Below are 23,060 nucleotides of genomic sequence, written 5' to 3' on the forward strand. Positions count from 1 at the left end.
AAATTCCTAATCATTTTTGGGAAATTTCACTATACATAGCTACTATATATTTCAAAGCCTTATTGTAGTATAGATAACTCTGGGTTCTCAAAGGCTATGCTAGTGGCCCATGAACTTCTTCCAGTCCTACCAAGTGGGAAGGGCTTTTGAGTGGGAGTCTCACAAAAGACTGTGAACTGGTAAGTTCATTTCAGAGAGGTATACCATTGACTGGTCATGGGATAATAAATTGTGTCCTAGATAATTTATGGGGATTATTTATTAAGGTGTGTGGAAGAGGAGAGGGGAAGGATGATGGTAAATCTTTTTCACTGAAACATTACAAATCTGAAGTAAATACTATGCTGCTTTAGTCCTATATGTCATATATATATTCATATATAATATGTCCTATGGATAACCATTAGTTTTTTAAAGTCATCAATAATAGGCAAGCTACTTGCAAAAATGAAACTTGAAAAGATTCTCTATGATAGTATATATTTCAGTGAAAACCTTACTAATTACCCAGTAGTTCCACTAACACCATCTGAAAATCATTTGCCCCTGGTTTTACCTCCAGTAGCTCCTTCAGCTTGAGCAGTGGCCCCCTCACAAGCTTCTTGGGCATCTCCAGCTTCTTCTTCATGCAACTGGGTCTCTGCAGTAGCCTGAAGACTACTCCTCCTCTGCCAGACTTCCCCCATCTCTCCATCAGGCACAGCAGGCACTTCTGCCACCTGCCCTTCCTCCTGACCACTTGGTACCCTTACCACAGGCAAAGCCCCAGGGGTGCATCCAGAATCCTGTGACCCCACAGCAGGGCCACTGTTGGCAGGCGATGAAGTGCAGGCTCCCTCTTCTTCTTCCTGAGATGAACAGGCTGGAGTTTCAGGAAAGCGAGCGCTCTCCAGAGAAGAGCACCGAGTGTCCACTGAAGAGAGCTGGGTGGCAACACTCTCATTGCACGAACTATCAGCCCCTTCCATATCACTCTCTCCCTCAGGCCTGGTGCTGGCCTCACTGACGCTCTCTGTCCGGGCGGGGTCGCTGGGCTCTGTCTCCGATGACACCTGGGAAGGTTCAGAGCCTTGGTCAATAGATTCAGTTTCGCTGATGGCCCGTCTGCTTTCCCCTGGCATATCAGAATTTCCTGGGTCTCCATCACTGGTCGGCTGGTCACCCTCTTGAGAGTCACACAATTCACCATTTCCCTGTTCTGCACTTGACTGAGGTTCCTGGCCATTTTCTCCTTCTTCTGCAGCTGCATCTGAAATTGAGGAACTGTCAGGAATCTCTGGAAGTTCCTCCTCCTGCTTATTTTCTATAGAAGCAGCTTCAATGGCCAGGCCTTCCTCCCCCTCCCCAGGGCTGGTTTGTGGCTTTGCTGGACTCCCCGAGTTCCCGTCATCAGTCCGGGAAGCACTGCTGAACATTACTAATCCCCCTTCCTCTTCCAAGGAAGAAGGATAACCTAGATCCTGTTGAAATTCATGATCCTCTTCATCAGAGTCAATATGAAGCATGGCATTGAGTCTGGTGTCAGTGGGGAAGCTACTCCTTAGTTTGGGAGAAGCTCCAAGGGACCTCTCAGCACAGGCAGACGTCCCGGGCCTGGAAGGACCATTGTGTTCAATGGCATCGAGATAGTCATTCAGTGAATCCTGCCGTCCTCTGGGAGGGGAGGTCCTGGAAGAACTAGAGGTAAGTTCCTCTGGGTCTATTTCCATTGTAGAGCTAGTCCTAAAGGAATGCTTTGGAGTGCCATCTGGAGCACTTTCCTCAGAGACTGGACCATTAGAGCAGACTGGAGGGGAGTCATGATGTCCCCCTGGTATGTCCTCATCATCAGAGGGACTCCCCAGGTCTCCATTAACAGAATTAACTCCAAGGATGGTGCCAACTGCTTCTGGCGAAGCATCTAAATAGAAACACAACACTTGGCAAGTAAATATATGGGATTAGTTTGCCCTAATCACAGGGCTTGTCAGCAGAACTCAAGTAACCTTTACTGCTTTCAATTTAATTAAAGAAACAATGGAGGAGGAAAGCCCACAAATTCTGTTCCCATTGACAGTTCACTAAACTCTTAGAACCAGCTTGTTTTCCCCTTAATTTGCGCAAACAAACAAACAAAAATCCACTCTAGGATAGTAGTAAAATATATAATGACATCTTGGGTTATTCAATCTTTGTACTTTACTGAATACAATATATAAGACTTCTTAGTTGGCCCTTTAGTACAAAAGGAAGCCCACAGAAGAAACTACTCCCAAAGCAGCCCTTTTAGCATTTGGGAATCCTTTCAAAATGGTGGCATCATGCATGGCAATGGCATTAAACAAGTGAGGGTGACTATGAGGGAGGGAGGACACAGCACTTTGTAGGGTCTCATACAGAAGAAGATTGAATAGTCATAAAAATTTAATTTTTCTTACCATGTACACTGGCCACATATGTCAATGGGAACATTTGACCATCCCATTGAGGACTCTTCTCATCATGAATGAGTTGTAAAGGTTTTCCTACATACTAAACTCACAGTATATGTCAACTCAGGTTGATCTGACAGCTGAGATTTGATATTTGGAATATCATTAAAAAAAATACATCCTGATTTCAGAAGACAGGCATGACTCAGATGCTTTTGTGAAATGGATTTTAACATTTGCCTTGGTAATGTCAGTAGTTAACTTCTTCTGACAGCTCCCTTTCTTTGATGGAACTGCACAAATACAAAAGGATACTTTAAAGAAACTCAAGTGTTTCCTCTAACAGTCATTTACTCACACAGATACCTCACCTTCATGAATAGAAGATGTAATCTCAACTTTGAATTGGAGATACCCACTCACATGGTCAGCTGGGAGTCTTCTGCCAAGGTTGTAGCTAAGCATTTGATCACTAAAAAAAAAAAAAAAAGGAAACAAATGGTGTTTTCCAAGATCTTTTGCCTTCCCACTATAAATCACATCTCAAATTCTGTAAGATTTAGACCAAGTTTCCCCATGATTTTTCAAGTCATGTGTTCATAAATCAAAAGCTCAAAGACTGGTATGTGTGACTACAGTAATATCAGGGTTTTTTTTAATGGGTTATCACTGAGTTTCAAATTGAAAGGCTAAAAGACATCATGCTGTGGACAAGAGAAATTGTTAATAAAAATAGAAAATACAACACAGTATGAATATAGTATTTCCTTAGAAAGATAACAGATTATTTTCCTATTGCTAGTAAGTAGTGGTAACGTCTTTTGAAAGCCACTAGCTCCAAAACTGTGAAGGGTTTAGTTTTTTATAACATTATAGAATGAGAATATACCTAGTTAATATCACTTTAACACTCCATATATTTAATAAGGAAAAAGCTAAAAATGACTATATCTCATATGACACAGTCTGGGTGGCAGAATGGAAAGATCACTGGACTAGGAGCCAGAGAATTTGTCATTAATAAATTCTGGGACCATAGGAAAAAAAAAACTTAGCCCATCCCTTTCTTAACCAATAAATCTACCAACCAACCAACCAAGTATTTACTAAGCACTTACTATGGCCAAGTACTATGCTAGGCATTAAAGAATCAAAATACATAGCATAAAAAATATCCTGACTCTCAGGGGCTTACATTCTAAGACAAGAAGTACAGATGCACTGTGTCCCAAAAGTCTTTATTCAGTTTTAAGCTTCAACAAGTTTTTTTACTTTAATTTTAAAGCTTAAAACTACACAAAGACCTTTGGGAAACTTTGTCTAAGTGTACACAGATTAGATATAACATAAATGAATACAAAACAGTTAATACAACGTCGTTTAGGAGGGAAGACCTTAGCAGCTTTGACTCATCATCTGTAAAATAAGTAGACTGGACTCAATATTATTTTCAACACCATAGTCCCATATATTTATATCAGGTCTTTGCTACAAATAGGTAACTTATATTTTAGACAGCTTATTCTTAAGAAAATGACCAGTAAACTCTCATTCTACCAAATCATAAGCATTTCTGCTCTTATACTGCCCTCTAATGGATAGTGCTAAATAGGAAAAAAATGAACAAGTACAGTCCTATCATTTGGGCTACATTAAAGAACTTAATCTAAAACTCACTAAAATGGTATTTTAAATTGTTCCTTAAAGTCTTTTTCCCTGTATGGAACTTTAGTCAATAATAATGATAATGGACATTTATCGAGCACTTATGGATTGATGGCAGAGTTGGAAAGGAAGGCAGGGATGTGGGCAGTGCTACGTGTCTGGGAAGGGGTGGTAAAGAATCTTCCTACCCCTCACCTCTATATTGACCTCTGTATTACTCATAGTGGGCCTGGCTATCAAATGCATCATCACCGTCATTGTCATCATAGCATTTATATAATACCTTAAGGTTTGCAAACTGCTTTGCAAATATTATCTTATTTGACCCTCACAGCAATCCTGGGAGTTTTATATTATCCCCATTTTACAGATGAAGCAATTGAAACAGACAGAGGTTAAGTGATTTTCCCAGGCCACCCAGCTAGTAACTGAAGCCACATTCAAACCCAGCTCTTGACTCCAGATCCACCACTGTCACATGAAGTCATTGATTCGCTCAATCTTAGAACCAGAGGAGAGGCTCTCATTGTAACAAGGGGCCTCAGAATGATAAGATTTTTCACTAAACAAAGAAAAACTTCTACAGAGAGAACCTGCTGGATTCATAGACTCATGATTTATAGTTTTAATTTCATGGTGCATACACTCCTTACAATCATCCTCCACCCAAACTCATCCACTGCCTGAAATGGTTGAGGTACATTCCTTTTTGCTAAAAAGAAGATTATCTGGTTTCAAAGAGAGGTATTATAAAACATACTGGCACTTAATTGAGTCTCTATTTGGATGTGATGGGGAGAGTTCAATGCAACAAAAAGGGAAAGCTTTAGAGGAAAATTAGGCCACAGTCTGAATCATTTTGTTGAGGGAAACAAAATAGCTTTCTCTGTTTGGGAAATATATGAAATTGAGAAGTTATCCTGGAAATTAAAATTTCATTAGTTTAGAATTTATGACAACTTAGACAAAAGTTCATCTGTCATAGCTAGAGGTGTCAATACCCAATAGATCAAATGAAGCTTATAGGGCATGAGAACTGAGGATGTCAGTGAACTGGAAAAAAATTTTTCGAGAGGACATCAGTGTTTATACTGAAGTCCCACTGTATTGGAGGATCACTGATCTAGACTTATGAGAGACCACAGTACTCATCTAGATCAATCTCCTTATTTTATAGTTGAGGAAAATGAGGTCCAAGAAAGTTGGACCTTGCTTGAAATAATGCAACAGTTCCTTTCTTGGTTTCCATTCCTCTTTTTTATGCTTCTTCAAATTCATACTGTAAGCTCTCAGCCACACTGATGTCTACTTTAATCATTGCTTTCTTTCAAAATCTTTCAGTGGCTCCCCAACAGCAAAATACAATACAAATCCACTGACTGATGTTCAAGACACAATCTGGGCTCAGACTATACCTCCAAACACAGAGTTGAGAAGTCAGCTCTATGAGAGTTGACATACCTATAGCTTTGCCAAACCCAAGAGGCCATGAAGGGAGATAACATGTAGCCCAGGCAGTGAAATGATTAACCAAGGACAACATGGAGTAGAAATAGGGGATAAGCCAGAACAATGAGAAGACTTGAGTGAACCTTCTCAACTTGTTGTCATGGATATGGGAAAGAGCTACTGGACCTCTGACTTTCTATTCCAGTTGTATCCATCCTCTCCAGTTCTGGGTACTCCTTCTTCTTAGGTCCCTAGCAAACTGAATCAGGAGGAGGAACTGGAATATTCTTTACTCCTGATGGCCACGTCATGTCCTTTCACTCAGTAACCTCTCCTCTTTTGAGGTTTATTTCATATGTCTATACTAAGTTTTTAAAATTTGGTGCAGTTATTAATCAACATCCCAGTCACTCTCCCTTATTTCTCAAAGAATTCAATTTCTGGTTCTTGTGTCTTCTCCAAACCAAGCCCTGCCCTCATAGAACACAGTATAGCAGAAAGAGCGTTGGTTCTGGAGTCAGAGGAAATGGGTTCAAACCCTACCACATGTGTCAAGTCACAATCTTCCCTAGATCTCAGTTTCCTAAGCTGTAAATAAGAAGATTGGTCTAGATGGCTTCCTTCAAGTCCTAGCTGTGTGACCCTGGGCAAGTCACTTAATCCTGTTTGTCTGCTTCCTCATCCATAAAATGAGCTGGAGAAGGAAATAGTAAACCACTCCATCTTTGCCAAGGAAACCCCAAATGGGGTCACAAAGACGGACACAACTGAACAACAACAAAAGAACATAGGATTACAAAGGAAAATGATTGTATTTAAATAGTTACCAAAATATAAAAAAAATAAAAACAAGTTTACAAACTTCAGGTTAAGAGCCTGTACTCTAGCCGGTCTGGTCTACTCACCATTTCCCAGTACATACTGAACATTTTCTCCTCTCATCTCCACTTGTACGAATCATGGTGATTCTTCTAGAATGAGCTCAGGATCTCTAATCCTCCATGAAACCTTTCCCATTACTTGGTTCCATAGTGATGGTCTCATTTTTTCATTATTTATTCAGCGTCAGCTATGTATAAAACACTTTGCTAGGCCCCAGCCTTATCCTCTGCTCTAAAACTCTTTTTGGTACACTGTTGTGACTTATCACATGCTTCCTTGTGGTATTCTCCTTTTTCTGTGTATGTCTTGTCTCCACAGTGATGATAAAAAGCTCTTTGAAAGCAGATCACCTCCTAAGCCTCTTGGTATTTCACTCAGTGTCTTTCATAATAAATGTTTGTTGATTTAATGTGATAGTCATCATGCCCCCTGATTATATGGACCAACCATTCTATTAATGATTGTTCTTTCTCTTTGATGTTAAGTAAAATATATAGGGAGTAGGATAGGAGCTTCTTTCTATTTGAATTTGTTCATAGTAACCAAGTTACATTAAATGTCAATCTAGAGCTCATATATACTTACTTGTGAGAATTTGTGAAAGGATTTTCCATCCTATGATATAAGCTTAACACTCTGGGCCCCTAGATCCCTTGGATCTTGTAGTCCAGATTTTGCTTTATCTTGCCAGAACCCATGTCACCATGTCACTTCCCCAGCTACTCCAGCCATATCTTCTCTTCCTGAACCTACATCTTCCCCTCCCTCTCTGTACCTGGACTTGACTGCAGGTATCTCAGTTTTTATAGGTCAGTTATTTCCTTAACTCAACAAAGCCCACTACTGTGGGGCATACCACTTTGCTCCCTGCTCCATGTTGGGCTGCAGCTCCTGTAGGTCCCAACCCTTTAAAGCAACCCCTTATGTGTTGTCTTTTCACATTAGAATATGAACTCCTTGAAGACAGGGACTGGCTTGCTTCGTATAGAACTTGGCTCATAGTACAGTAACACAACTAAACTTATATTAGACGTATTAGACATATGAGATGTGATGAATATTGACACTTAGTTACTGATTTTACCATGGCATCAATGGTTTTTTTTTTTTTACTTTGGGCACAGAGTTTCAGGGCATTGCATTTATTCAGGCTGATATAGAACCTGTAGTTGGGTATGGGCACTATTTATGCATCTGCATACCCCATGGTTGTGCCTTTTTAAGGTAAAGTGGTTCTTGGATTTGGAAGATGTGCATCAACCTCATTCAACTGAAAACATCTTTCAGGGGAACAAAGACAAAAAAAGGATAAAAGACATCTCCTCCAGCATTGGCTTCCTTCAAGTCTCAACTAAAATCGTACCTTTCGCAAGCCTTTCCTAATCCCCTTTAATGTTAATGCCTTCCCTCTGAGATTATTTCCAATTTATCCTGTATATATCTTATTTATATATAATTGCTTGGTTGTTGTCTCTCCTATTATAATGTGAGATCCTTAAGATCAGGTACTGTTTTTTGCCCTTCTTATGTAACCACAGTTCTAAGTACAGTACCTAACACATTGTAGGCAGCTAGATGGCATAATAGACAGAGTGCTCCTGGCATCAGGAGGACCTGAGTTCAAATACAATCTTAGTCATGTACTAACTGTGTGATCTTGGACAAGTCACCTAACTTCTGTTTGTCTCAGTTTCTTCAACTATAAAGTGGAGAAAATAATAGCACCTACCTCTCAGGGTTTTTGTGAGGATCAAATGAGATCATATTAATAAAGTACTTAGCATAGTACCTGGCATGTAGGTGCTACATAAATGCTAACTGTTACTATTAATAATTGTTGTAGCATTACATTGATATATTATGATTAATGATATAATATTATTTATATTATGGTACTATAATATTATAATGATATAATAATAACAATAAATGCTTGTTGACTTTATTTCTGAGTCAAACTATGATGGAATTCATCTAAATTTGCTCTGTCAGACACACAAAAACTAAGCAACAGAATGTAGATTGTTATATTTTTGTTAAATTATAATCATTTTTAAAATTTAAATTTAAGACTGATCTGGAAATATATGTGTGTGTACATATATGCATATATATGTGTGTATATATACACATACATACATATGTACACTCAGAGAGGGAGACAGAGAAGAGAGAAGAGACAAGGGAGAAGAGAAGGAAAGGGGAAGGGAAGGGAAGGGAAGGGAAGGGAAGGGAAGGGAAGGGAAGGGAAGGGAAGGGAAGGAAAGGAAGGGAAGGGAAGGGGAGGGAAGGGAAGGGAAGGGAAGGGAAGGGAAGGGAAGGGAAGGGAAGGGAAGGGAAGGGAAGGGAAGGGAAGGGAAGGGAAGGGAAGGGAAGGGAAGGGAAGGGAAGGGAAGAAAGGAAGGGAAGGGAAGGGAAGGGAAGGGAAGAAGGAAGGAAGGAAGAAACAAAGAAGCTCTTATTAAATCCCTGCTATGTAACAGACACCTTGCTAAGTGCTGGAAATACAAATGCAAGCAAAGATAATAGTCCCTGAAGGACCTTATAGTCTAACAGGGATGATAATACATAAAAGGAAGCTGAAAGTCTGGGACGGGAGAAGAACAATTGCAGTAGATTCTGAAAGTTTAGTTGCTTGAATGAATATAATTTACTACAAGACTACACTCAGGATTCATTCTTTGTATAAGACTACTTTGATACATGAAAATGCTTGAAGTCTTATTATTAAGAAACAAAATCCTATTGTATGGAATTTGTTAGTATAAAGCAGCCCTTTATTTATAATATTGTTCTATAAAAGGTGGCATCATAAGATAGTCCTAGGGCACCACTATTTAACACTAAAAGATTCTATTCAGAATTATTGCTTAAATATATAGAATATTGGCAAGCATATCGTGACACAGGACTGAGTTGCCAAGTAGAGCTACAGAGAAATAATAATTTATACATAAAATATCGCAGTCAAAAGGTTTTTTTAAGCTGTCAGAATTTTAAAACTGCAAGGAAATTGCATGATGTTTAAAGGATTGAGGATAGAAAAGAAATCTGATCACTGAGAAAATCTATATTAGCTAGTCAGAAAAGTGATATTTTCCACTGGAGGCATAGCTACTAATCTTATTAAGAACCACAAAATAACTACTTACCCAATGGCTTGACGCTCCAGCAACCTCTGGACTGGTATGGTTAGTTTCCCAAGAAAACGCTTGATGATAGGACGACTCTTGGCAAATTTGTCTTTAATTTCAATTTCTAAGACATCAGTAAGAAGTGCAAAAAAAGAGTATTTCTAGAAAGGAAAAAGGGATAACATTACCTTTAAAATAAATCTCAAATACAATGGATTTTGATAGAAAACACCATTTTCCAAGCTTTTATCCTATCTCCTATTTTCTTCCACAGATATACTCGTTCCTTTAGTGACCTCATTAGATCTCTTGGGTTTAATTATTGTCTCTTAGCAGATGATTCTGAGATTTATATATCTAGTCCAAATATCTCTCCTCACGTCTAGTCCTACGTTATCACCCTCTTCCTATATTTTTCCATCTGGATATCTCATCAATGTCTCAAACTCAATATGTCTAAATGGAACCTATTATGAATGTCCCCTAACTCATCTCTCCTCTAAATTTCCCTGTCTGTTCAGAGTACCATCATCCTTTCCATCAACCAGGTTGATAACAATATCAATATCCACTCCTCTCTAGTCTACCTCTCTCATTTTACAAATGAGCAAACTGAAGCCCAGAAGTTCAGTGACTTGCCCAAGGTCTCACAGGTTTTAAGTGACAGAGGAGATATTTGAATCCAGTTCCTCTGATCCCAAAGACAGTGGTCTTTCCACTGTACTATGGAACCACAGTGACTTTTAGGGATTAAAAAATCATTTTAAATTAATATCAAAATGGAAACACTCTATGAATGAAATGTTATGGTTTTCACTAAAACTAAACTTCACTGAAACTCCATAATTAAACTGAAGAAACTGGGGAGAGAGTCTCTGGCACCCACAACAAAATTCAATGAGGTTGAAGATCATCTGATCTTTATGAGTACTTCCACAAATTACTGTCAATCAGCATCATTTTCCATATAAAAATGCACAGGATTCTTTGGATTTCCATAACCATAGGAGAATACTCAGTGGAAATATTCCACAAAGCTTACTATTCTCAATTAATGTTTTCTCCTTTCTGTTCTGTTCCTTCCAGAGGATGTTGTTATTGATATTTAAACATGTACTATATCAGGCAAAATTTAATTGATAAACTTAAAAAAAAAAGGATTCATATAAAAAGAAAGTGAAATGCAGATAATATATAACTTGCCCAGGATCACTTTGAAGAAGTGATCTCAGGGACATTTCTAATAAAGTCTCACTTCTGCCCTCCAGACCAGACAGGCAGTGTGTTCTTCTTATCATCATTATAGGGAGCACTAATGGGAAAAACCCTATCTTTAATTTCATTCAGGCAGCTTATAGTAAGACGATACTGTGGAATGTTGCAGTTCTAAAGAATTAGCAATACTGTCCATGGCAATATGTCTACCCTGAAGTTGAACACTCAATGACCCTTCATCAAGTCAATTGTATTTCTCTGATTAATTGAAATCTAAAGTATACAGACATCCACAAATTCATTAGCCAAAACCCAAGGAGGAGAGAAATCTCTTTAGCTTGGTATCATCTGTGTACTAGAATTCAGTGCTCCCTCATGTAATCTCTTATGCAGCCCCTGGAAACCACTACCACATCCTTGACAATCTAAACTAGCTCCCAGAAGTAAACCACAGTGAGAATTGTTCAAAGGAAGGAAGGAATAAGATGCCAGCTTGGCAAACTATTGAGCTATCAAGCATTAGAGACTTAAAAGGCATACATTATTACCTCTCTGTGCCAAATTGGATTAGTCGTGTTACTGATGATGGTAGACCTTCGTTCCTGTCCATGATGGGCAAACGTAGGAAAACTGCTCTTCTTTCCTGGCTGAATTGACATCTTAAGGTAAGGATCAGGATTAAAGAACATTCCCTTTTTTAGTCCAACTGCCCTAAGATCTTAAAAAATAAAAGAGGGGGAAAGAAAAACATACATCAATATATCATCATTAGAACAAACAACATATTGATTTGTATTCAAGCTATCACTCAAGATCCCTTTCTTGAAACGACTTAATGAACTTATGTAAAATTTATTACACTAAGATGGATAAGATGGTTGGTACAAGGGTGGTTGAAGGCATCAATTCATTCAGAGGATTCTCCTAACAGGAGACACAGAGGAAGTGATGAATGCTGGGTTGGAGGAAGATCTAGTGTGTCTGGCCTTTAGTTGAAATTTCCTGTGTCACAGAGTAGGAATGCTTTTGATTACCACATGTATGTCTGCATCATTATTTTCCAGGACAACCTTATTTTGATCTCAAACATTTAATATATTACTCTGGGAGAAATCCTTAATAAACAAATTATTACAAAAAAGACAACCACCTCATTCTGTTGAAACACTAAAGAGAAAAAAGAATCATTTATGTACTTAGAGAAGATATAAATCAGGTTCTCTTTGGGATGAATAGGTAAGTTGACTGAGTTCAAAGCAGTAAAGCAATCCTAAAACTTTGGAAACTCGCATCAATGCCTTAGAATTAATGAAAAACCAGAAAAATGCATTCATTTGCACCATATATTAAATGACTCATATCACTCTCCCAAATAAAAAGGAATTTAGAGCATGGAGTGGTTAGTTATGTTTCTAAATTATTCAAATAAAGTATCTAATATCTTAAGTAACTGAGAGATCATGTGTTGAATGTCCCATAAAGTATAGAATCTAGTATATACCATTAATTTTACATTTCATTAATTGAGACTTCTTTCCCATATATTACTTTAGATTTTTTGATCCTTCCTTCACCCACTATGGTTGGTAAAAATACAGTGACTTACGAGTGCAAACACATTCACAAGACTGAGGTGTGCTAAAAGTGTTTTCAGGAGGCACTCTTGGAACTTAAGATCAGGTCATATGAGTCAAAGGGGCAGGTAGGTGGCACAATGGATAGAGTGCTGAAACTGGAGTCAGGAAGACTCATCTTTCTGAGTTCAAATCTGACCTCAGACACTTATTAGCTGTGTGACCCTGGACAAGTCACTTGACCTTGTTTGCATCAGTTCCTTCATTTGTAAAATGAGCCAGAGAAAGAAATGGCAAATCACTTGAGTATCTTTGCTAAAAAAAACTCCAAAGGAGATTACGAAGAGTTGGAAACAACTGAAAAAAATGACTGAACAACAATATGAGTCACTATCCTGCATCATGTACCATGGTCCTAGACTGGCAAAGTAAGTGATATAAGGGAATGATTGTCAGACATGGAGTCACAGACCCTCAGGTTCAAATTCTGGCTCTATTGCATACTGTCTTGTGACATTGGGCAAGTCTGTGCCTATGAATTCTGGGGCTTCTGAAACTTTATATTCATTCTGGAAGTCTTTCTATAGTTTTGATCGGTTTAAGGAGGTTTAAGGAAACATAATTCAGATTAGCATATACATATAGACTTGCAGTTGGGTAACCTTAGTGATTTATTGGTCCTGAGCTGACCTGAGGGGTTAGAAAGTCTATAACAGGGGTTCTTAATCTGGGATCCTTGAACTTAAAAAATATTTTGATTACTGTATTTTCAATAAAATTGGTTTCCTTTATAATTCTATAAATTTGAATAACATCATACCATGTTGTTCTGAGAAGGGGTACATTGACTTCATTAGACTACTAAAAGGAGTGCATGACACAAAAAAGGTTAAGAACCCATAGACTAGAGTCTCTCTAAGTAAGTCCAAGTCAGGTAGTAATCAGATTATAAATTCAAGAAGGTCACCAACGTCACACTTGTATACAAATGCAGCTTTTAAAAAAAACTCTGCATCTGTGATTTGGTCAGTGCAGGGAAAGCTTGGTGAGAAGCTCTCTCTTCCAATAAAGATGGGTACCTTCAAGTCTCAGAGAGGTGTCTGGAGCAATGAGAGGGGATGTAACTTTTCCAGGGCCACAGAGTCAGTATGTGGAAGAGGTGAAACTTGAACACTCTGCTTACTGACTTCAAAGCTAGTTAACATCCTGCTAGTCCTAGCATCGGGCTTGTACACTTGCTTTACAGAAGTCAAAAACATGCAGTGCTGCTATGGTTCAGAGATGCCCAAAATTGCCACATAGTAAGAAAGTCTAGTGCCATTCCCCCACTGCAGGACAGCAGGGGAGGAGTAAGATATGTCACAAAATGTCAAAAAAAAATTATCTGAAATGCCCCTAAGGACAGGAAAGACCTTTGATCTGAAAAGGCATCTAAAGTGGTAAAAGGCAGATAAAGAACCAGCCAGATGCTTCAAAGGAGCTGCTGTAGTAACTCATTAGTATCACATTTCCCATGCCTGGCATTTTGTGAACAGTATGCTCATTAAGAACGTCACATTAGCATTTTACTGTCCTTGCCATGATTCCATAATATTTCACTTGACTTTATTTGGCATAACATACCTTCAAGACAAAAATGTGTTTTTTCCACATTTTTATATATGCCTTTCTTAATTATTATGTTCCTTTTTTTTATAGGAGCATAGATCCGGAGTTGGAAGAGATCTTAGAGATCAGGTAGTCTAACATCCTAATTTTACAGATGAGGAAACTGAAGCCCTATGAAGTTATTTGCCCAGGGTCATATAGGGAGTAGCAAGGTTGAGATTCAAACTCAGACCCTGTTCTCTTTCCAAGTATCAGAATCCATTTTTCTACAATAGCACTTCCAAATGACCAGATTTTTCTTCATCAAATGAGGAGTGTATGGGTGTAAATGGTCACCACCAAAATGTATAGTTGATTCTGTTTCTTTTTTGGTCCACCCCTAGGATTCCATACTGTAGGATGTTCCCTTCCCCCCATACGGATTAGCATCTGCTCTAAAGTTTCCATGAAATTAAGTGACTTGCCCAGGATCATACAGTTAGTATGTGTCAAAACTGAACTTTCTGTCTCCAAGATCAGCTCTCTGTCCACTATACTATGCTATAACGTCCCACTTCCTCTCCTACTCCTGGACCCAGATGCTGACCAGACTGTTTTTTGCTATGACTTCTCCTTTATCACTAAAATAACGAGCACAGATTGGCCAGAAGATACTTTTAAATAAGTGCTGCTATTTTCAGAATAATAAAATCTTAGAAATGGGATCTTAAAAATCATCCAGTACTTCCAGTTCATTTTATAGATGAAAACATTAAAGGCAAGAGAAGTAAAATTACTTCCTCAAGATCAGATAACCAACTAAGAGTACCAGAATTTAAAGTCAGATCTTCGGATTCCAGTTTCACTGCTCTCTACAGTATGAAGCTATTAACCAAAGAATGGTTTCAGTGGTCACTATGAGTTTTCATTTATTTATGCCCCACATTCAACTACGTTTACTTAACAATGGAACATTTATGATTATAGGCTTACTTCTATGGTTACTCACATGTTTTCCAGAATAAAGTCATTTATTCCCAAAATACAAATACTAGAGACATATTAATTTTATTTAATAAAGTACAGCAGTTGTTACAATTTTTACCTGTTACACATTCTCACATATTTGCTTACTATCTCCAAATGTTTAACTTCAAGGCAATCAGAGTAAAATTTGAAGGCACGGTAAGGCAAAAATGTATTTTAATTATTTATTTTAAGGCAATAACAATTTTTAAATAATTATTTTATTTGTTTTCAGTGTTCTATAATCACTTCCACATATCTTAGATTTTTTCTCCTTCCTCCCCCTTCCTCCCTTCTCCCTCACCACTTCCTTCCCGAGACAGTTTGCAATCTTATATAGGTTCTACACATAAATTCCTATTAAATACAATTTCATCATAGTCATGTTGAATAGAAGAATTAAAATGAATGGGAGAAACCATAAAACAAAACAAAACATAACACAAAAGAAAATGGTCTCCTTCATTATGTGATCCAATTCCATAGTTCTTTTTCTAGATGTGGAAGGCGTTAAGGCAATAATAATTTATTATTATTATTAATAATAGCTAACATTTACATATAGCCTATTTGCTTGCTAAGCACTTTACAAATATTCTCTCATTTTAATAAGTACCTAATATGTGCTAAACACTATGCCAGGCAAGGAGGATATTAAGATATAAAAGGAGGATATTAAGACAAAAAAAAATGGTCCTTGACAGCGAGGAGCTTTCCTTACCCTGGGAGAAACAATTTTTTACACATATAATTAATTGCATGTTAAATATATACAACGTCAAGATAATGTAATGGGTGGGGTGCAATAAGAACTGGGGGGGCATCAAGAAAGGCCCCATGCTGCAGGCTCTAGGGCTTCTAAAGAGAGAAATGAGGAGGAAGAAGGAGATGGACATGGGAAAAGAAAAGGATATGGTAGACAGCATGTGCTATATGTAGAACAAGACCAGTTTGGCTAGACTGTAGAATGTAGGAAAAGAAAGACAGGAAACAAGCATTTATTAAGTGCCTACTATGTGCAAGGCACTGTGTTAATGTTTTACAGATTTCTCATTTTGTCTTCACAACAACCCTGGAAGACAGGTGCTATTATTATCCCTATTTTACAGAGGAGGAAACTGAGGCAGACAGGGATTAAGCGATTTGTTCAGGTCACAGAGTTGTTACTATATACAACGCTCTCTTGGTTCTGCTCAATTCATTTTGTGTTAGTTCATGTAAATCTTCGCAGGTTTTTCTGAAACTATCTCTTTTGTCATTTCTCACAAGTTAACTCTTTTCAATGTAGTCCAAGACCATATTAGCATTTCACTGCTGAGTCATATTGAGCTTGCAATCTCTTCAAGTACCCAGACCTTCTTCAGAACTGCTGAGTGTCTATGACTCCTGCATCTAAATTTTACCCAAGTATAAGACTTTACAAGCAACTCTATTAAATGTCATCTTATTAGAAGCTCCATCTTGTCAAGATTCTTTTGGATCTTATACTCAAACGTATACTCAGTTGTGTAGATGCCCTCTCCAATGACAGAAATCACAAATATTATTACTTGACCATTCTGCAATACTCCTGTCCATGTCCTACCATAAGTTTGTGTAGGGAGTCAACCTAACTTGCTAGAGGCCTTCCTACCTTTCTTCTAAAATTATGAGGGTACCAGCAGAGAACTCTGGCCATCCTACTATCAACTGTTGCCCTCACCACATGATCAATCCATTTTCTCTTCCTTTCATATATTTCTCTGATGAAATTTTATTCCTTTTTTAAAGTTATTATTAATAATGATTATAATATTTACCATTTATATAGAACCTTAAAGGTTTGCAAAGGGTTGTATGTGTTATCTCATTTGATCATCATAACAAACCTGTAAGGTGGGCGCTATTAATATACCCATTTTAGAGATGAAGACACAGAAACTGAGAGAGGTTAAGTGACTTGCCAAGGGTCACACAGCTCCTTAGTAGCTGAGGCAGGAATCAAACTCAGGTCTTCTTGACACCAAGTTCAACACAATCCACTTTATTGCCTTACGGCTTTTTTCTTCTTCATAACTCTTTGGTTATATGTTGTTTCTCCATCATATTCTCCATGTGCTAGTCCTTTTTGGTACTTTGGAAAGTGTTGTTTTTCTACCCATGCTGAATATTATGAACAATTTAATTAGAGAAAAAAATACTGACCTGTGTTTTGGAGCTTATTTCCTATTTTTAGTAAAATGGCCTAGAATTCTCAGGTTCCAGATGGTCATTCCCCAGGGGTGTGTTAATAATGATTCAATATAAAAATTCTACATTTGCATCCACACTTTCATCATCCATAAGACCAATATGTGAGTTAGTATGGTAACCTGGCCAAAATGGCATTTTTTTATTGTTTACCAGGAATACCCAACAACAATTTAAAACTAAAAAACATATGATATGCTCAAAGTCTATACTTTGTTGGATTTTCAGTATAGGGTAACATAGACTTATGGGTCTCAAATTTCTCTGTTTCCAATAAACATCTTGTAGGAAGAGTAAGAGGATGAGGAAGAAAAGATAAGAAAGCTAAAATTATTCTGATCTATGTAATGCAGAAACAGGCTAACCTAATCTGGACAAACATCCCCAGTCCAAGTTATACTAAATGTTTATACGCGGTGAAGGCAATTCATTTGTTAAAACTTCCTCAGAGTTATTGGGGTTAAGGGAAGTAAGTCAAAGAAAGAGGGGAAAATGACTGCTTCATTGTGATGTATTCTGGGAGAAACCTCAAACTCTGTTCAGAACGACTACTTTGTTCGCTTTCTGGGTCATGGAGGAGAGGGGAAAGGCATAGGTCTTGTGTTTCCCCAACAATACTGCTGGAATCTAAGGACCTCTGAAACCACAAGGCCATAGAATGATCAACCCATTTCTTTGTTCTCAACCAGTAAGTCTGGGCTTCCCAGAATTCAGGTAAATAAGACCAAGAAATTCTGAAATTATGAGAGAAACCAAGTTACACAATGGCTTTCCTGTTAAATAGTTTGACATTCAGGGAAGGTAAAGGAGGAGAAAAGAAATTCAAAAGATTATGCACCACCAATGAATTTATATGTGTGTGTGTGTATATATACACACACACACATATATATAAAACGTTCTGTATATGTGCCCTAAGTAACGGAAATGTAATGGTAATAGAAATATAATAGGGTTTAGACCTTAAAGGTACCTGAAAGATCATTAAGGCAGCCCCCCTCCCCGGGAGTATAGATGAAGAAATTGCAGTCCATAGAGGGAAAGGGATTTTTCCAATATCTTAGAGGTAGGAGTGGGGGAGTTGGGAGGGGGCAGGGATTCCAACTCCATTCCTCTGACTTCACACCTACTACTGTTGCCATTAAAAATGTTGCCTTTAAATGTTTTCATTTTTATCTTTTTATTACTGAAACCTCTAATCTTGTTCTACCTGTTAATAACTATTGTCAAAGAGTGATGATCCACATTCATGGTCCTTGTTGCTAGGACGTCTGAGGCTAATGGGTTGACTGAGCTCAGGAGTTCTGAGCTTCAATGAGGTTAAAGTGGCTCAGGTATCTGCATTAAGTCTGGCACCAATACAGTAGATCCCCAGAAGCAGAGGTCACCAGACTGCCTCAGGAGAGGTGAACTCATCCAGGGCAGAAAAATAGGGTTTGTCAGTCAGTTTCAAGAAAATGCTTACACACACACACACACACACACACACACACACACACACACACACACACACACGCACACACACGCACACACACACGTCTTTGGTCTTTTAAGAACTAGCATAATTTTCCCCTCTTTGGCTAATTTTATCTATTCTATTTTGACCTGAAAAGCTGAAAAATTCTATGACTGTTTACCAAGTTTGTCACTTGAAAAGAAAAGCAAATGAATGTGATTTAAGTCTCAGAAACACAACACCTTCATGAGCACAAAAACAGAGAGTTTTATAGTGACAGACAGCTGTTAAGCTTTATTGTGCACGAATTCCTTGTTTCACAGATGTTGGCCAAAAAATAGCTTGTCAAAAAAAGAAAGAAAGCTGGCTTTTCTGAGAGTTTGCTTGATTTTGTCATTCAAGACATTTCTCTAAGTTCTATGGCAAACATACAACTCATTGCACCTTTCTTAATAACAGTACGTTTCAGCCATTTTCCAACCTATTATGTATATTTTCCCATTGCCACCAGAGAATATTTGTTTTCCTCATACCCATACAATCTATTTTCCTTCCTTGAATACAAATAGATAAGTATAGGTTGTTTTCAGCATGTAACAGAATTCTAATTAGATTGCCACATGCTGCATTCTAGTTAATTCTTTTTGTACATCTGAGTTTTTAAATGAGGAGCTTAAAGAAGTAACTTCTTCTACAATGGCAACCATTAGCTAACTTGCCTGGTCGTCAAATGACTATTGTGTTTGATAAGTAATCTGCTTATAACTCAATGAGAAATACTACTAGAAAACCTAAAAATATGTGAAATCTGAGAGTATGTGGGGCGGTGGCAGCATGTATCTGTGTCTTTAGAACATATAAATGATTTATAAGATCATAAAAATCACTTACCTGACAAGGTAAAACTGACTAATTTCCGACAATGTTGATTTCCTGAGGCACCTCCTTCCATGCCTTCTGCCCCCATCTGAAGAGAAAACCATTGAAAGCATTAGAGATGATGTCATGGCAGCAGCAATGATTCTATCACCCAACCTGCATTGGAGGATCACTTACACAGGTAACACAATTAACACTGATTTACCAACACTGAGTAAATAACAAGTCTTATCTTTCCCAGGTCCAGGTAGTTTCACAAAGGCAGTCTTAGGGAATAGGAGCAAAGGTTGCAAGTTTTATTAGGACTAGACAAAGATGTGCTCCTAAATCTCAATAATAGTGATAATAGTAATAATAGTTAACTTTTGTACAGTGCCAAGTACTGTGCTGAGTGCTTTACAGTTATCTCATTTGATCCTCACAACAACCCAGGAAGGCAGGTGCTATTACCATCCCCATTTTACACCTGAGGAAAATGAGTCAACTAGATGTTAAGTAACTTGCTTAGGGTCACACGACTAGGAAGTATTTGAGGCCACGTATGAACTGATGTCATCTTGATTCTAGGTCTGCAAATCTATCTGCTGCACCATCCAGCTACCTCCAACACAGCTGGATACCTCTGGAACGAAGAGGCTAGAGATATACCCATTTCATGAGCACAAATCAACTTCCTCAAAGTTCTAGTTTTTCACTTGCTTTTGTGAGGTAAGCATCAAAGATCTTTAGTACTTATAAATGCATTATTCTATTATACCAAATAGACTTCAGAGGGAAAGCTAAAATCACCATTGCCAAATACTGTTGAGTACCCACTCTGTGCTGCTAGTTCCTGGCTAGGTGTTCATTGAAAGTAGGGGAACATTCAGGGTGTACAATTTTCATTGTGAGCATTTACACTTTAAAAACTGGCTACAAATCAGAGTTTGATTTCTTGTTTTCTGATTGTCTAAACTTAAGAAAGTGATAGAGAAAAATGTTAAGAATACAGATTAAACCTAAAAATATGTTTTGTGTGTAACTCCTCTTTCCCCCTCAGAGAGCTGGTTGCTAAACATCTACCAGCACACCCCTGGTCACAATTCTCTTAAAAATAGTAGCTTGAACAGGTTGTTCCCACTCTTAATATTAGTTTATATTTGACTATCTGCTCTTTACTTCTTATATAGTATTTTCATATAAAAATACTAACAGCCACCGACTTTTATATAGCACCTTATGATTTGCAAAGCATTTTAAATATATGACTTAATTTGGTGCAATGGGATTCTAATGATAATAGAAATAATATCACATATTTACATAGTGCTTTTCAAGTGAGCATACTTTACACATATCTCATTTGAGCCTCAGAAAAAGACTGTGTGGTATATGCTATTATTATCTCCATTTTACAGATGAGGAATCTGGAAGTCACAAAGGTTAAGTGCCAAAATCTGCTCCATGGTAGAGATCTGATGTAAATCCAGGTCTTCCTGACTCCCAGGCAGTGCACTATCCCTTCTACCATGTTGCCTCTCCAGCCATTAGATCATAAGCTCCTTGAAGTCTTTTTCCTCTTTTTGTATCCCTTGCATTTAGCACACTGCCTGACAGATAGTTTTACTTAATAAATGTTTATTGATTAATTGAGAGCATGTAGATCAAACAAAACCAAGGAATCTTGGAATGTAAAGAACCTCAGAGGTCATCTGGTACAACCCTCACTTAATACGAATCTTCTCCTCAACGTACCAGGCAGGATGGTTGTCCAGCTTTTGTTAGAAGAGGAATACACTTCTGCAAGCAGTCTTTTCTGCTTCTCTTGCATCAAGCCTAAAATTTCCTCTCTTCAACTTTTACCCATTGAATCTACTTCTGCTTGGCTGGCTCCTTGCCCTTCTGGGGTCAATTGGAACAAGTCTAACATCATCTTCCACGTAACAGCCCTTCAAATAGATGAAGACATCTATTATATCATCTCCCTAAGGCTACTCTTCTCTAATTTAAACATCATTCATTTCTCATATGCCATACTCTCACAGGCCCTTCTCTAAGTGGGTAGCCCTCCCGTAGACATTCTTCGATTTATCAGAGTCCTTTTAGCCCTTAACTTTCTTAAATTCCCTGGCATACTACAAAGAAAGCACCAATAGGAGTGGGTTTAAGCTTGGGGTAAGGAAAAACATCCCAACAATGACAGCTATCCAAAAGAGAAAAAGAAGGCTTCCTCAGAAAGTAGTGGGTTACCCTTCATTGGAGATCTTCAAGTGATGGCTAACATTGATGAGGATCCTGTCCAGGTACAGGTTATTAGATGTCTCTGCGATCCCTTCAAATTCTTTGATTCTATGAAATCACATCCTCTAATGACAGTCTCCAGACTAGACCAATTATCCTACACAGCACTAATTGGAAGCAACACTTGCAAAATTCATGGCTCAGTTTTACTCTCCAACAGGAAAAGTTGTGAAAGACTACTCCAAAATTGAAGAGATGGATGTCAGGAACTGACATCTATACACAACAAGGAGGGGAATTTGTGTTTTGTTTGAAGAAATTCAGTCTATAGATTAGTTCCAGAACACATCAGCCCAGGAGAGAAACAATAAGTCACAGTGAAGGTAGCATTCATCAGTCCCACAGTCAGAGGATTTCCTGCTCTGTGTATCTGAAACGTCTGCATCATTGAGTGCTCTGATGAATCACAGTGATGTAAAGACATCAGTGACAGTGATGGTGAAGGTTTCTTTTGGCCTTGACACACCCCAAAAGGGATATGAGAGAGAGGAAACCACTACTGCTAACACTGCTGCTCATTTCCTTCCCTGCGGTATTTCTCTGCTGATTGCTCAACAGCTTTCTCAGTCCCTTTTTCCCAGTCTATTGTTGAGATCCAGCTGTGAAACAACAGTTGTACCACTTGTGCTGTGTATGGATGAAGCCTGTTTATTTCTATGGGACCCTTAAATTTTTAGAGCTAGCTGGACAGGATGTTAAAAATAAATTTCTTCTATTCAATGTAGCATACTACAGACTTCTTACAGCTCTGCTACTCATACTTTTTTCCCTTCTGGAGCTACCTAGACAGTCATATGAGGGTTTTAGGAGGAAAGTAGATCCTAAAGGTTTTCTACTTTTTCTTCCTCCCTCTTTCCTAAAGGTCTCTTGGGCCTTTGGGACTTGGGGGCTGAAGAGAGGAATGATTACCCAGGTTTCAAATCTTTTGGGAGACATTATTGGTTTCAATTTCCTCCTCTGTAAGATGACAGAATTGATGACTTTTAAAGGCATTTCCAGTTCTATGATCTGATGAACTAGACAGAGACAGACAGAGGGAGGAAAGGAGTGGGAGAGGGAGAGGGAGGAGAAAAGAGGGAGAAGGGAAGTAGAGAAGAAAGGGGAGAAGGGAAAGAAAGAGGGAGATGGAGAAGGAAGGAGAGGAGGGAGGGAAGTAGAAGGGAGAGAGAGGAAGGGGAGGGAAAAGAGAGAAGAGGGGAGAGATGGGAGAGGGAAGAGAGAGAGAAGAAGGCAGGGGGGTAGGGGAAAAGAAAGAGAGAGAGAGAGAGAGAGA

General features: G+C 38.3%; 1 protein-coding gene across 11 annotated transcripts in view; it reads right to left on the reverse strand.

Annotated features, from left to right (window-relative positions):
* Positions 1-23,060, reverse strand: part of HECW2 (HECT, C2 and WW domain containing E3 ubiquitin protein ligase 2) — a 507,687-nt gene that overhangs the window by 142,339 nt on the left and 342,288 nt on the right. For all 11 annotated transcript variants that reach the window (XM_072612728.1, XM_072612727.1, XM_072612726.1 and 8 more), the window contains 5 exons: positions 19,520-19,595; positions 11,305-11,474; positions 9,560-9,702; positions 2,783-2,883; positions 557-1,900 (listed from right to left, as the gene is read on the reverse strand). In XM_072612728.1, the coding sequence (XP_072468829.1) occupies positions 557-1,900; positions 2,783-2,883; positions 9,560-9,702; positions 11,305-11,474; positions 19,520-19,595 (1,834 nt within the window). The remainder of the gene's footprint in view (positions 1-556; positions 1,901-2,782; positions 2,884-9,559; positions 9,703-11,304; positions 11,475-19,519; positions 19,596-23,060) is intronic.

The sequence above is a fragment of the Notamacropus eugenii genome, chromosome 5 (genome assembly GCF_028372415.1).
Source record: "Notamacropus eugenii isolate mMacEug1 chromosome 5, mMacEug1.pri_v2, whole genome shotgun sequence".
NCBI classification, from domain to species: Eukaryota; Metazoa; Chordata; class Mammalia; order Diprotodontia; family Macropodidae; genus Notamacropus; species Notamacropus eugenii.